Source organism: Pezoporus wallicus, unplaced genomic scaffold (assembly GCF_028554395.1).
Source record: "Pezoporus wallicus isolate ANWC-B61680 ecotype Strahan unplaced genomic scaffold, APGP_CSIRO_Pwel_v1 contig_7853, whole genome shotgun sequence".
In the NCBI taxonomy this organism is placed as follows: domain Eukaryota; kingdom Metazoa; phylum Chordata; class Aves; order Psittaciformes; family Psittacidae; genus Pezoporus; species Pezoporus wallicus.
This window is the reverse complement of record NW_026641765.1, coordinates 651,815-668,211: the sequence shown is the minus strand read 5'-3', so window position 1 is coordinate 668,211 and position 16,397 is coordinate 651,815. Positions and strand designations below refer to the sequence as shown.

The 16,397-nt window shown below is 38.8% G+C and overlaps 1 protein-coding gene across 5 annotated transcripts in view; it reads right to left on the bottom strand.

The window, feature by feature from the left end:
- Window positions 1-16,397, bottom strand: part of LIN54 (lin-54 DREAM MuvB core complex component) — a 40,134-nt gene that overhangs the window by 16,091 nt on the left and 7,646 nt on the right. For 4 of the 5 annotated variants that reach the window (XM_057425295.1, XM_057425292.1, XM_057425296.1 and 1 more), the window contains exons 2-3: window positions 5,736-6,454; window positions 929-1,049 (exon numbers count right to left, since the gene is read on the bottom strand). In XM_057425295.1, the coding sequence (XP_057281278.1) occupies window positions 929-1,049; window positions 5,736-6,419 (805 nt within the window). In that variant the 5' untranslated portion in view covers window positions 6,420-6,454. Of the gene's footprint in view, window positions 1-928; window positions 1,050-5,735; window positions 6,455-9,488; window positions 10,052-16,397 lie in introns of those variants that run through there. The other variant, XM_057425294.1, reaches the window with a different exon arrangement.

Below are 16,397 nucleotides of genomic sequence, written 5' to 3'. Positions count from 1 at the left end.
ACTTAAGGAAAAGAGTATGTTTCAGTTATGTGCCCATCAATGTTTTGAATAAGGAGACAGTTGCATTCTTTCTAAAACCAGCTCAAATCCCAGTTCTTAGAGGCTTAAAAAAACCCGTTTAAATATGTGGAAAAAATTTAGGCCTACTTGGTTCAGTCAATATGGAAGTAGGTGGAGGCATCCTTCAAAGCTCTGAAGATGACTCTGGCTTCCTACATTTGTCTTTTTCAAATAATTTAGACATGTCTAAGATATTACCTGCATACATGCAATGATGCATTTCACAGGGGACACATCAGTCCCACTGACATAATAAATGACTGTACTGTGGGATTTTTTCTTTAAAGGACACAAACAGATTTGTTTTCCTAAGAGACAACCCATTTCTTATTTGCCTTAATTATTTTCTTAGACTCTTCTGCAATGCTTATTTTTTAAGTAGGTGAGCAACTTAACAGAAACACAGATTTTGGTCACTTTTTTTTTTCCACTCAAACATTTTTCCTTTTATTTACATTTGTCACATTTAAGACCAACAAAAAGCAGATTAAAGTAATACACAAGCAGGTGCCTCCTTTTCCCTACTGTGTATTTACAGAATTTATCTATGAATACTTTGTTTATTGTATAGCCTTTGGTATTTTTTTTTCTCCTCCCCAACATCTGGAAACAAAAGGCATCCTACAGTAAAAGCAAAATGATCAAATTCCACAACCACAAAGATAATTCTAAATAAGTGTAAAGGTACCAAAACCTACATTATCTGCTTCTACCTACAAATTCTCTGCTGATTTCCACCCCTCCAATTGTTTGAGGTACTTCAACAGAAACTGCACTAAAATCATTGAGACAGAAAAAATTCTACAGTTATCATCTCTCTGAACAGCTCTTAAAAATGGTAAAGCAAAACAAGTCAAACTAGTACAACCTGCAATGACTGGTGACACTTGAGTGGTCTGCCCTGTAACAGCTTTGCTATTGATTGGTTTTGCAAAGATCAGCTTGGTGATCACTGGGCCAGAAGTTGGGGTTCGGGTCTTCTTTGCAATCTGAAAGATAGAGGGTAAAAAAAATAATCTAAAGTAACTTGAGCATTCTGGATGTGAATTATTGCATTGCCAAGTACATCCTAAAATAGAAAGGGCAATACTTGCACACATAATTAGAATAATTGCTTATCTCACATTTCACCTCCATTTCTCACTATGGGGAGAACAAGGATATCATCCACACCACTTTAGAAAACCAGCCACTAAAGCAGGATAGCCAAATCCCTTACAGCTTTTTTTCTAAGATATCTGTCTGTGCAACCCTCTTCAAAAGCACAGCTCTCAATATTTCAAACTGTAAAAGTTACTACTTTTTAGCCAAACAGGACAAAATTTGTTCCTTAAGTTATTTAAATATGACAACTAGCAGTCTGAAACATCTCTTGGCCTATAATGACATAGCAGCACACTTCTACTCTGAGAATGGGGAAGCAGTTCTCAAAATATGTGGATCAGTCCCTGAAAGTTTTGGGTACTCACTGGTCAAGAACAAATCAGTTACATCTAGGCACAAGGGTTTCTTTTTTTTTTAAATTTTACTTCTGTGATCCAGTCTCCTGAAACACAGCTGGCCCAGAAGCACATAACATGCAATTTAATGTGACAGATTAATTTAAATGTCTGTAAGCAGGGTTTTGTTAGTCTTAAAAGTCGCAAACAAGACTTTTTTCCCTTTTTTCACACTGACAGAAATAAACTACCAGATGCATTTATCCTAATAGTTTCTATATAACTGCAGAGGCTGCCTGCCAATGCAGACTATCACTAGGATCCTCCCTGAATCCAGGTGAGTACTGGAAGGTATTACTGAAGCCCTTACACTTATTCAGCCCATAGGTCGGGCCCATACTGCTTCTCCTCCACCACACAACCCAGCCACATCCCAGGGGCAGCAGCTGCCAACTCAAAGCAATATCAGAGAGGCATGACATGGGCATCCACGTGGTAAACAACCTCCCAAAGGCACAGAACCACCTTTGTTAATCAAGTAGCTAAACCGGAGAAATCTCACTGGCATGTAAAGATATAGAGATGACAGCCTGAGAAAGCTGCAGGTGCTTAAATGAAGCAATTGAGCAGGCTGAATGTTACGGTATCCTACAAAAAACCCTATTCTACTTATAGAATTTGCTGACTGAAACACCTACTTTACAGCAGAGTAACACCAAAACATTTGAAGTATTTGGTAGCACATAACAAATTCCACAGCTGCCTGGCAAAGAGAGCAAATGAGGCTGTTTCAGCTCTCAGCAGCACACTCACAGCACAGACAGGGAAGCCAGGGCTCCCTCATGCTATGGCACTGGATCCCTTCAGCCTGCCACGTAACGCAAACACCACCTCTGCACACCTGAGCTGCGCTCAGCCAAGGGAAGCCAGCAATGAGCAGCTCTGACACCAAGCAGTGACAGAAAAAAAGACCTAATTTAAAGAAAACCATGTGCTGCTTCACAATTAAAAGAGTACTAGTAAGTGGTCCTCAGAGGAAACTCAGATCATGGCAGGTGATTTACCCCAATATGCTGCACCCAAGCCACATTAGCTGCTTTATAGGTAATATAATATAGTCAAGGCTTAAAATAAAGTCAAGTAATATACTAGTCAAGGCTTAAAATGAAACAAGAACAAAAAAAGATACTCTTTTTGGAAACATATTAACTAAAACCTTGAGACGTAACTTCTTTGAAGATGGAAGTTTCATTCACAGCCCAGTCGGCGGATTTTACTCAACGCCATTTTAATGTTTCAAGGACTCAGTTCTCTTAGTACAGAGCTGATAGGTGAGCAGGCATTTTATCAGCAAATATTTTTGTAAATTTGCACGTCTTAATTCCTGACAAATTCCCCACATTTCATCTGCTTGATTTGTGGTTTGTGTTCTGCTGAAATTCATCTTTCCCTGCCATAAGGTATTGTAACTCAACTGCTATTGCTTTTACTCTCAGAAGGAAGGGCAAAGTCTGGCTCTGAACACGATCAACATCCAGCAGCAACAGCCAGCTCTGGGCAACAGCAGTCATTTCCCAGTAACAGTCAATAAATATGTTTAAATGACTTACATGAGTACATATAAAATATTAACCACCTGTTAACATGAAGTACTTCAGAAAGAAAACTAATAATCCCAAGCCACGGCAAGTAGCCCTGCTTCCCTCAGACTCAATTTGCAATATCATCCTCAGATAAATTCCTTCCTACTTTTTGGGTAAACTGTCTAAAAAGAATGGGCTCTAACAAATGAGTGAGTCATTTGAGTCAGGCTCAGAAAACATGGCAAAACTCAGATGTGATTGGTTATAGGTGAGGAATAGCCCCCTTGGCTCACAAGTGCAGGCAATGTACTCCTGCCCTTACTTGCTGCCAAGCCATCCTTTCTGAAGCTTTTGCCACTGGAGCTTATAACTCCCCAGCCACCTGTGAAAGCCTTCTAGGCATCAGCGGGAAACTTGCTACCCACTTCAGTACAGACTGGAGAAACCAGAGGAAATAATCAAGATGACAGACTGCTCCTTTGATACTTCAGAAACAGCAAGTTCTCCAGAGCCCTTTGCCATTGCTTGTATTAATCACAGGAAGCTTAGTATTATTTCTCTGCCCATGCAATTAAGATTGCAAAAATATGTCATGGGGCATCAAGCTCTCCTATAAGAAAATTATTACATTTAAAAGAACACACCAACCTTCTTCCCCTTTCAGAAGAGGTTTTTCTGCAAGCACCTGTATTTTAAGGAAAAATTCATGTCTTCCTAAATACTCTACACAGAACAAGATGAAGTAGCAAGTTTCTACAGCCAGTCTTCGTTTTCTGTTGTCAAACCATGTTCTGCTCATACAGAAAAAGGAACACGCATATCTTGCATTACTGCTGGATTGAATACCCGCACAGTCAGCTACCACAAAGGAGCTAACATACTATAAATGCATTCCCTAGATGATCTCATGGGAGCTTGTCAATGTAACCACACCCTATGTAATATATATTTGGCATAATATGAAAAATCATGGACTCTAGAAATAGGAGAATGGTATACTTCAGAGAAAACTAAGAAATTGAGCTAGGAATAGGAGTTTGCTTTGAGGTTATGGAGTGCATGATGTCATTTTCCAAAGATGACATAAAGCAAAAATGATGGTGTAGCAACCGGTAGTCTTGCCATGTTAGCAACAATACTATGGAAACATAACTACTAAATGCAGAGCCAGTTACCACATCAAGACAAGTTCAAGTTAGACTAGCTTACTGACAGCAATGGCAATGGGTCTGGAAATCTGGTTTACAGTCACCTGCAAGGTCTAACTCCTGCTTAATGCACTTGGACTTGAAGTAGTACACCAGCAGGCACATCATTGTTTTTAAGCCTGTACACAGGCAGGATCCATAGGCTGAAAGCAGATGTACTTACTCAATAGTTTTGGCCACACATCCAAGGCAGTGTTTTCCACTATATCAGGACAAGCTGCCAAGGGACATAGGATATAGATGACTCTGGATATAGATGAAGCCCACGGCCCTGTCACATTTTACATCTCACAGCCTCATACCTTTAAAAGTGTAATCAAAGAAGCCAGATTCCAAGGAACATGTGCTCAACTCTATCAATACCTTTTCTCAAGTGCCGAGATTTCAAATGTCGTAATTAAATTAGAGCAAGGCTAACTGAATTTTTCTAATGATCAGCAAAGCCCCTGCAACAGTGCTGATGTAAGGAGAACTGAAGAGAGGTCTTTGTCAACTAATCTTCTACCAATTCACTTTTCAACACCAAGTCCAACTGCTGTGCTGCCTTCTATCCAAAATACCCCATTCACATAGCCACAAGAGATACGATACACAAGACCATTGGGAGTTAGGGAGGCATTCACAGCTTCCTTTTTCTACTCGCTGAAAGGTTAAGAGGCATGTCCAAGATGATGGGGTGAATGCTCAACTTCATTTTCTAAGCCAGGGACTCAAGGCATGCCATTCATTATAGGGCAGACCATGAATCTCACACCTAGCTCCATATAATATGGACCTCTGATACTTCACTTTTCCCTATAATTTGTTACAGGGAAAAGCACTGCCTGGGAAGTGCTAATGTAATAATCTTCCTGCAGTATCATGTACTTATTACCAACTGAACCAACTTTATAACCAGCCTTGCTTTTCATTTCTACTTTCTCCTCATAAGAGGAAAGCAATGAAGGGTGTTAACAATTCGTTTTGCAAATACAAGTGAAGGTTTAATAAGAGACCACAACACAACTAATTCACTCAAACTGCAATTAACTAGATGCAAGTCCATTTGTAACAGCTTCTATTAAGGAAGCTATAGAATTCCTAATGAGAAATAGCAGAATAAAGAACACGCATATAGGGTCCAATTCAGTCTTCCTGAAAGCATGTCGAAATTTTTTATAAAATTCTAATAATGGGAAAATTCTCTTCAACTTACTGAATTTTAATAGCTCACTTTCTCAGAGGCAAATCCCAAGTTTATAGACAGTAGCTAGAAGTAAAAGGGCATAAAATGGTAAATGCATCCACAGATAAAAGCTTAGGCTAAGAGTAGCATTGTATTTGTTAATACAAGGAATAAACGCAACAGCTGAAAGCAACCAGGTGTCAGTTCAGTGAAGGAAATGGACCACATCTGCATCAACAAAATTGTTTTTAATATGTTTCATCAGCACAGCTCACTTTACCTGTACTGTTTTTAATGGCTGGGTCTGCAAAACAGAAGGCTGGGATGCAGTATTTACCAACTGATTTCCTTGCGTCAAAGATGAGACACCAACAACAGGTTTCACTTCCGATCGACCTCCAATAACAACTTTGATCTGCTGGCCTTGTACCTTGCAGTCTCCACCTTGAGCTTGGGACACAGCCTTCTGTGCTTGTGGGAGCTGGTTGTGGGGTAATGCTAAAACAATAGGTTGGCCAGACTTGCCCAAAGTTGTTACAATTAGTTTTTGCCCATCTGGTTTAATATTCTGATTGCCTATTTTAATATCAGCAGTCTTGTTCAGAATAATTTGATTGGCTGATATAGTGACGGGGGTCTGAGCACCAAGTTTATGTAGGCCACTTGGAAAGGTAGGCTTTACTACTGCATTCACATCAGTTTTTGGGGTTGTGTTCGCTGTTGTGTCGCTCGAGTGATTGCTCGGTGCAGTAACTGATTCTGTAGTGACTGTGGCTGTAGCTGGGGAGTCGCTGGTGGAGCTTATGCTCACTATTTCTTCCAGTTCCGTTTCCATGGGAATAGAGTCTCCCATTGGCGACGACACAATAACCGCCTCGATGCTGTCATCTTCCACCAGAGTTATACCAGTGTCCATTATTTCCTCAGGGAGCAAGCTGTTGACTTCCGCTGAAACCACCTCCATTTTAGCAGTTGTGGCAGTGATGACCGGAGCAGGTACTGCAATATTTTAAAGAGTTATTGGCTTCCAGAAAACATACATTTTCAAAGCTTTATAAATAATATTACCAAAGAAGAAAATACAGTAGGAGAAATTTTTTCAGACTAAAGGTACTGTGCATGCACAAAAGGGATATAATGAAAAATAAATGTAATCAAACCATAACACATTCAGCTGAATCTACTCTCCGAACTCATATCAAACCTCTTCAAAGCATCCACTGCAATAAAATCAAGGCACTGACTTGCTGTGGATTACCAGTTCACTCTTGTTAACACAGTACACAAAGCAGTAATTGTGCCCGTCATCCCCTGCAAGGTACAGGTACCTTGTTCTGAGACAGTCAAGCTTACTGAAATATAAAGCAAGAGCTAAACAGCTTTAATATTCCAACAGATGATAATTACTTTTCTCACACATGTCAACACTGGTTGTCACGCAGGTTATCTTGCCTCAAGACACTTGCTGTCGATACCTGATGTAATGGGTTCACTTTTTTCAAAATTCTCACCTTGGAAATCTCCAAAAAACAAAGAGCTGTCTAGTGATGCTTTAACTCCCCCACAAGCTCAATCAGCAGCCTGCCTACCCCAGGACCACACCAAATCACTGCCCTTCCAAGACAGACAGATAATTCCTCTATACTGGCCATGAAAAGTGCAGCTCAACATTTTTTCCCCTCACTACTCACAAGAAAATATAATGTCTGAACAAATGAAATGTGTTCTAAACACAAAACAATGAACAACCCCTGTGAAAGTAAACAGAATTTTCTAAGCTAAGTAAAAGTGACTTATTTATATATATATATATAAAAAAAAGCCTTCAGCAAGATTCAAAGCCATAATAACTTCCCATTTAAGAAACCTTAGACTGGAAATGGTCATATCTACCATTCTCACTAGAACTATATCACTTTCAGAGACTGAAAACTGATCAGCTTAATAAGGCACTTTCCCAACTTGCTGATCAATCCCATCAGCATACTTGGGCACTGGACATGTGAGCACACTGCATGGTTACATATTCTTGAGTAATATTATAAGCTCAAGATGACAAGAACCTTGCAAATTAAGTTTCCTACTTGCTAAGAAACACAGAGCTGAGTTACTCATAATAAGCGACATTTACAGTTAAGGAACTGTGCTACTAAAACCACTTTACAAATGCTCAGATGACATTGATTTCTCCAGAGTCATTGTGATTCCATTTTGCACAGCAGCTAACTACAGCTGCGTTTCACCCATGAGGTAGGAGGATGAGGAGAAAACCCTTCTATAATCTATCTAATTTCCATGCCAAGCTCAGCAGGCTGCTGATGAGTTCATGTTTCTTGGCAGCCCATGGTCTTCCTGATTATAAAGGATGCCATCCTGATTCCCTTCACCTCCAGGGTACGAGCCACATCAAAATGCTGTGATACTCTAGAAGCCAAGCTATGAAAGAAATCATCCAGATGACTGACAGTCAAACTCACACACAGCTCACTTATTGGCAGGCATTTAAAGATACGAAATTATCTGATGCCACTGCCAGAAATACCTCCTTTGGAAAGCATTTGTCCCAAAGTAATGCCAGTACAGCTTGCAGCGATGCCAGGCCTAGTAACTAGCACTAGACAAAACAGTTTACTCCTAAGGACACACTGGTAATAGTATCGCACTGCTCTCAAAGTCAAATTGGTTAAAGGCATATCAGGTTTCACAGATTCTTGTTATATTTTAACAGCATGGCCACAAAGTATTTACATCTATTTAAATATATTAGACAGTTCAGCAGTTATTTATATTCTTCATTCTTAAGGTTACACAGCAGTAAATGGATATTAAATACCTCTAGTTGAAAGGATATTTATATTAAGATGCACCGAGTCAGAGTTTTAAACAGTATTCTGACTTCAAACAAACCACTTGCAAGTCAGAATGCATAAGGAAAAGAAATACATCAATTACATCACGTTTGGAATAAGAAATTGACCAGTTAAAAGAAAAGAAAGATTATGGCCCTCACACTGGAGCATCTTACAGCTATTAGATATCATCAATTTATAGCTGGCTTCTAATAACGCATTCAGGCGCACGTCATCAACAGCAGCAAGAAACGCAACACAAGCCAGTTGTTCTGTTTCTTCACTGCATAATGGATATGACTGAAATAGATACATGAAGTGCAACAATGAAAATCTCATCCTAGCTATAGGACAGACAGCTGTCAAAGGCAGCTTCAACATCCCTGCAGATTTTACTTATATGTATTTAGCCAGGATCTCTCAACAGCTGCTGTTTTTTGTGTGGGTTTCCACTCCCCCAATGCTTTTATACAAAACACAGTTTCCATTCTTCCAGCTCCTCTACTAAAGTGATTTCCAACACTAAAAGCATGCCAACCTCTTTTAAAATGTAAACAACTTCAAGTTCTTTAAGACAGGGTAGTAAATTATTTTACCTATTAAAAAAAAAAACAAAACAACTTGAAAGTTTCCTTCGCTTCAACAATTCAGCTTTAAGTAAGAGCTGTACCTACACCCCCCCAAAAAAGATGCACTACTAAATGTTTACATGCATTTAGCTCAAAACCAATCTCAACAAAGAAAGCAGGTTAAGTGTATACCAGAGGGGAAACTCCCCCAGAATTCTCGAATCAGATTACTAAATAGAAAAATCTATCCTACAAAATAATAGCCATACAACTACACTAAAAGGTATTCACATTATGAAGATTTGTTTAGAAAAAGACTAAATTCCAGCATAGCTCAAGGCTTGCAACCAGCCAAGCACATACAAAGAAGTTAGGGACTAAGGCATGTTGTCGGCAAAGTCTTGGAGCAACAACTTTGAAAAATACTAGGAGGAAGATGGGGACAAAAGCTCAGCTGAAGTGAAGCACCTCTGATCATCTTACCTATAGCACAGATCTCTCATATTCACAAAAAATACACATATATTGTCATAAAGGATAAAAGGTATTTATAAGGAAGAGGATAAAGGATGCCATTGTTATTGGCAAAAATACAGAATGGTGTCTGACAGGTACCTGTGAACTTTGATCTATTTTTTCCGTTTCTGTCACTAGGTGTCAGTGCAGAATCTTTAAGAAACTAACACTGTTAAAGTGTTGGGATTCATTACACCACCACCTTTGTTGATAAAACCCCACAAAGCAGCCACAATAAACAGGAAAAAAAAAAAAGTCAAAATAATCAATAAAGCATACTGATCTGCAAACAATGGAGCAAAATGCAAGATATAACAATGCCTGTATTTTACAGTAACTAACTGCATTTTATTACATCTCCAGAAATGCCCCCTTTTCACTAAGATAAGAATAGCCAACCTTCCAGTCCAAACCCATGAGCAGCTCGAGTGCAGCACTTACATGAGTATATGTTACAAAATCATCAGTAAAGCTACGTAGGTACTGCAAGGAATACTCTTCAGAATTCAGATTACACAGAAATAAGGCTGCTGACCAACTTTACAGGATGGCCCGAGATAGTGCTGCAAGTTAGCAAGGTCATCACAATGAAGTAGTGGACCAAGGGACTTGTCACCATTTGTGGCCCCATTAACAGTCCCCTTCCTGTTCACTTCTTAGTACACAGCAGAGGGCTAGTGACACTCAACCATGGGAAGATTCTGGTATAACTTGACAGAGCATTGGCCAGGCCTGCCTTCAGTCATCAGCGATGTTAATTTTAAACTTAATTCTGAAGTGTCATTTTCACTAGAAAATACATAAATCAAACCAGTAGCAACTTTTATATAAGCACCTATCTCAAAGTGTAAAAAACCACACCCCAAAATCAAAAGCCTCATAAATACATTAAGTCCAACATAGCCCCTTAGACAGCAGGGATTATCTTGGGATCAGTAAAACTGTTGCTGTAAGCTAAGCAAATACTAACCGAAACCAAGTATCTTTGCCAGATAGAGCAGCCAGTAGTTCTTTAAAGCTGGAGCAGATACACACATTGAAGTGTAGCATTATGAAGGGCCAGAAAAGACAAATACTTTCAAACTTCCTAAGCTAAGAACAGCAAAAACCCTTATAAAAGAAGTAGACAGAGGAACAATCAAACACCACAAAAAATCCCTATGCTCAAGAGGTCACCACTGGTGCAACTGTCCAGGAGACAAATCACATGCATGTCTAGCACATGTAAAACTAGTTTTATATCACTATGAGAAGATGGAATTGTGACCATTACTCATTATTATAATTTTCTTCCTGAGGAATATAATGCAGGATACAGTTTCACAGCTTCAGAAAAACAGATAGTCAGAATACTTGCATTAAAGGACTCCCGAGCATCTCCACACACCTCCTGCTGCAAAAGGCCACATCTTTTGCAAAGATCAGTAATGTTAAGGCAACATTATCAGCATTTAAGAGAATCAAGGTGCATACCTAATAATTTGCAAAGTGTAAGGGAGAACACCAATAGTTATAATAACTACTGAGGGATTTACTAAGCGGGAGTGTAGGGGGGTTGAAATGAGGCTTGAAACTGGGTCAGATGAATGCCAGAAAGCAAGAGTGGACAATCAAACAAGTAACTGTTCACTGAGTAAAACAGACTCTAAATGTGAATGCGTGTGTGTGCGCATGTATACACCAAAACACAGTGTCACCAGTTAGGTAATACAAAAGGGATTTGGCATTTCCTCTGCTGAGACAAAATGTGGCACCAATATTTCTTTCAAATAAAGGTGGAACAAGGGACTGTCAGCAGGCTATAGCTCAGATTTGAGGATTTCAAAATGCAAAAGTCTCACAATATTTACATAAAGTTATATTCATAAATCATCATATTTCTCTTAACTAGTAAAGAGTTTTAAAACCATTGTTTATTTAACCCCTAAATCCATCCATTAGAACAAAGGTAAAAGCAGGAGGAAGAAGGGCAATACAGAATGGATCCTCGATCATTTATCCGAGAAGGATGAGAGAGATGCTGTCAGCCATATGGAATTAAAGCTGAGGTGCTTAAATGCTTTTCAAATTTTTCAGCTTCTGCTTATCTGCACTCTCCAGTAGAGGCAATATATAAACTCAGGAAGGCTGTTGAGCTGAAAAAATATGATTTTGGGGGTCTTAAGAGTTTAAGCAGTTTAAAATTACCACGCCTTGAGTGGTTAGAAGCTGCCACAACACAGAGTTCCAAGTACGATCCAGTTGGAACACTGCAGTACCAATTCATTTGCCTGCTCTCATTCCCCTTTCAAATATTCCAGCTCTTGGGATGGGGGGGGAACCCAAAATATCTTGCAATTATTCAAGTCTGGAACAGTTACTAAGCTTTCCACGCTGCTATCGTTGACATACAACACTACAAAATACTGACGAGGACAGTTAAAACACAATGAGCCAAAAAATAAAAACCAAAACCCACAGAGGAACAAAGACATGATGCTCTTCATAGGCATGCTGTAAAGAAAAACAATCTTTCATTTATGTTTCCAACAATTCCTGTCCTATTGTCTTCAAAACAGAAATGTTTTACCAACATATTGATAAGAAATACACTGCCATCACCACAAAAATCTTTAGTTGATCATACGCAAAGCTTCAGAAGCAATGCACGCTACATGACTGCATCTTCTTCCTTCACCCCAACCACTATAACAAACATACTTTAAGACTCAGCAATCCTGTGACCTGTAGATGTTTTCTTCTCATCAAAATTAATTCTCACATACAAGGAATCACAGCATGCTACCACAGAAATTAGATTACAGGCACTGAATACAAAAGCAATTTTTACAATCAAATTAGCAAAGACCTTTGATATAGCACATCACCACAAATCTCCACACATCACAGAGAACCTTTCAGGAAAAACAGAAGCTAGAGAGAGAGGAAAAAACCCACAACCAAGTCCCTGATGAAAGCAGCATGTCATATGAATTGTAAATGGTTGAATCACGTCACATGCACATCTGAGTGCATTACTTGATAGAAAAAACAGCATTTTAAAACACTCAAATATCTAACTCGAGATTGGATAACCCATTTTCACCACAAGAAGAAAATATTACATTGCCCAAATGTACCATTAATTACAAAACAAGTCTAGTAAAGAAGAACATTCTAGCTATTGTGAGGTATTGAGTAGTATTACTGAAAAAAACCCTAACAACCAAAAAACTCTACAACAAAACAAAACCCAGAACCAACAAAACTCCAAGCAGTCACCCAGAAACATTACTATCTAGAAAACTAAGCTACTTGAAGGTCAAATTACTTACCCATGCATGGCTCAGCTGTTACGTAGCTCTCACATGCTAGTTATATGTCCATTAAGTAAGGGGCAAAACCATACCATTTTACTAATATCAGTCTACATTTCAAGCCATGTCTACATTTCATAAGTAGATACCCATCTCAACCACCAGTTAACACTTTAAGCATTTGCTATTTGGGGCTCACTGAAAGCTGAAAACTTTAGACTTGCATATCATTCTGAAGACAGAGTAGGATCAGCAAACTGATGATAACTCTGCTTCTTGAGAACTACTTAGTGCCCTTTAAGGTCCTAGTCCTCACCAGTGCTAAATAAATTCCAGAGTGTGCTGAAGAGCAAAAGCATTACTATTATGCGAGCACTGCCTGCCAATCTAATGGTGCAACATTCTGCAGAAAAAAAAAGAACATCAATACGTGTGTATTTTTCAAGTGATCGGTATATCCAGGCTAAGATGGTAGAAATAGACAAGCGATTGGAATAGCCATTTGTGTTCCAACTACTAACAAATACATTCTGCTGACTACAGAAAGAGGTTCCATATACATCTCTTAAAAAGGAGTGTTGAAGGTCACTTTATCACGGTACGGTTAAAGTCCTAAACACTGCTTGTTTAGCACACACCTTACTTATAGCAACTTTCCACAAAAGAACTAGAAATAACATTCATTGCAGCAGAAAACCTCAAAGCAGTTCAGTCTGCTTTCTGTAACTGGAAACAACGTTCTACTTTCTAGCAAGTCTCATGCAAACTAAAAATAAAGTAGAAATAAAAAAATCAGAACATTTCCCTTCGCCCTCTCCCTTGATTTGCATGTCCATTTCAGTCATTTTTCACAACATACAGTAGCACTAAAGCTGAAAACCAAAACTGCACAGGTGTTCTTAGGATCATTAAACATATTCTGAAAGTGTTCACTGACGTGAACAATCCAGTGTTTGGGGTTGTAGATTCCAGGGCCCTTACATTTAATGAAGCACTTCTAACCTTATGTTCTATGAAAAATCTGTGGTAAGACCAAAAGAAATAACCTGTATAATTATTTTATTTTCTGCAGTGTTTAGGAGGCCAAAAGTAAAGCATTAAGAATCTGAAGTTAAAATGATGCAGTGAACTTAGCTTGCCTCCAAACCCAACAAAACAAAACAAAAAAAACAACCTCAAACCAAAAACCACCCAAACAACCCACGCCAAAAAAAAAAAATCCAAACCCAACAAACTCTAAATGTGAAGAGTACTTATCACTAGAACCAAGAAACACAGATTTTGGTCTTTTAAATATAGTTTGAAACAAAAGCCTTGCTTTCCAAATTCCAAATGCCTCTTGAATGTGGGGCTACAGAAGAATTCAGAACACACAGTGATATCACACCAAGAACACTCTTACAAACAAGCACAAAACCTGCCATCATAGGCTTGGTACAGAGTTCCCCACAGACTTTTGACAGGTGTTATCATACTGGCCACCTTGTAAGATTGGGCTTCCTGCCAGCAATTTCAGCAAGAGTGCATTTAAGCACTGTATGAGCAAAGGTTCATCACAACAGAATTGTAGCCTAGCAATTTTATTGAGACTCTGCAAATAAGGAAGCACAACGACTATGCAGTGCATTACATGTATACTTCAGTAGTGCGGGCCAGTCAGAAGGTACAATACAGAAGTTCATTCTAACAAAAACATATGCAGCACTTAGTGTGGTATTTCCTTTCTAAAACATATGCTAACATAGGACAGAAAAAAGTTTTGACCTAAAAACTTCATTCCTTATGTGTCTTATGCAAACATAAGATTCTTTTCAAAACTTAGAACAACAAAGAGAAGAAAAACAGATACAAATCTAAGACCATAAACTAATGCTTTCAGGGTAGTGCTGTCAAGATATGGACAGCAGTGAAAGCTATTATGGGCAGTATTGCTTTTTAAGCTCCTTGTAGAACTATAAGTTGGGCTTTTTTTTTTTTTTTATTTTTTAGTCTAGTGGAGCATTTTAAGAAAAGCAAAAATAGATTCAACAGTTAAATTGCAGTGACTTGCCACAACCGTGTCTAGCTGCAGATCTCCACAGCTCTACTGGCCTTAAACATGGCAACACTTAACAAGAGGAGAATATATTTACTTACAGAAGGACTGAGCTTTAAATAAATAGGTCGCCTGCAGGCAAACTGTGACTTGGTTCAGATGCCAAAAAACACTATTGCCCCCTTCCTCCTACTTTAATCTCTAGATAAAGCACCTCTGTATTCCTCTTGGGGAAAGCTTATTTAAATAACCAGGACTGTGAAATAGCTGACTGACTTCTGTGGAATGAAATTCCACATTAAGATTTTAAGTCAAGAGATCAATTCAATAGGAGAAATGGGAATTTCAGCGCAATCTTCATCACAGAATCCTGTGGGCCACTTCCAATGCAGGCTTCTCAGATCTCTGAAGTCTCATTCATCTTAACACAAAAGGTTGAAGAGCTTCTGAAACACAAACTGGTTACATTTTACTAGGTGTACATAAGAAAACCGACAGTTAAGCTTTTGGATAAACATACATACACACAAAAATCTTACAGAGAGAACTAGCCAGAGAAGCATTTCAGAGACTAGGACACACATCATCCCTTACAACCTTTGTTTTCAATATCCTGTAAGTGACACAGATATATTTACTGTATCTTACTGTATTCCTGGAGATGCTTTACTCCAGACAGCATACCAATATCACCTAGAAGGAAGGGTTCTTCGCATGAACCCTCCATGCTGTTCACTATATCCCTTTCTGTCCTTAGAGCATACTCTCCCAATTTGACTTCCATGGCAAACATGCTCTACCACCAGTTGGACAAGTCACCACTACACCGTCTTGAGTTGTAATGGATTCAGAGAGCTCATCTCATTCTCAGAATGAATAAGAGAAGAAATGATCATATGCAAAGCCTTGAATGTGTTCCTGCATGAAAAAAGTTAGGTTTTTTAATGTTGCAAGATCACCTAGCTTATAGCTTCCCTCTTTACTACATCTAAGACTAATTTGTATACACAAAAGAAGCTTTTGTCAACTATCAATTTTTAATTTTGGGGATTGGACTTTAACAGTATTATATACGATGGGACACTGAAGCTGACCTGCAGCCATGGCAGGTTATCTGCTGTGACTCAAGCTGACCTAGTCAATTGCTGTGCCATGTTAAAGTGCCACCTATCCACAATGAGCTGGACATACCTGAATCAGAGGTTGTCTCAGTAAGTTCCACCAGCGTCCAGCTCGGGACATGCACCCAAACAGCTCCCTGGCTAACTGAGCAGTCTTCCGAAACCAACAAAGCAGTAGCAATGTAACTTAGAAGTGACAACTTTCTGAAAACTGTATAGCATCTGCACTGTTGAGGGTAGTCTAGGTTCTTAATATCAGGACAACTAAGAGATAACTTTTGTTCAAGGATAAAGCTTATTTTGCAGCCATAAACAAATATTAGAAGTAGAAGCAAATATAACAGCTAGTGACAGAAGTTAAGAATATTTGTTAAGAATCCAGGAAATCCAAATTGTGAAAGCTTTTTATGCAACCTGTATCTTATTGCTGACATGACACAAACTCACCTTCCCATTCAACAGAGAAAATGAGCTCTTATTTTTCCCAGTGATAACAGTAAAACCTCACAAGTAGTCTCCCTCTGTCATGTCTTCTGTTTCTTTCCTGGAAGCATCC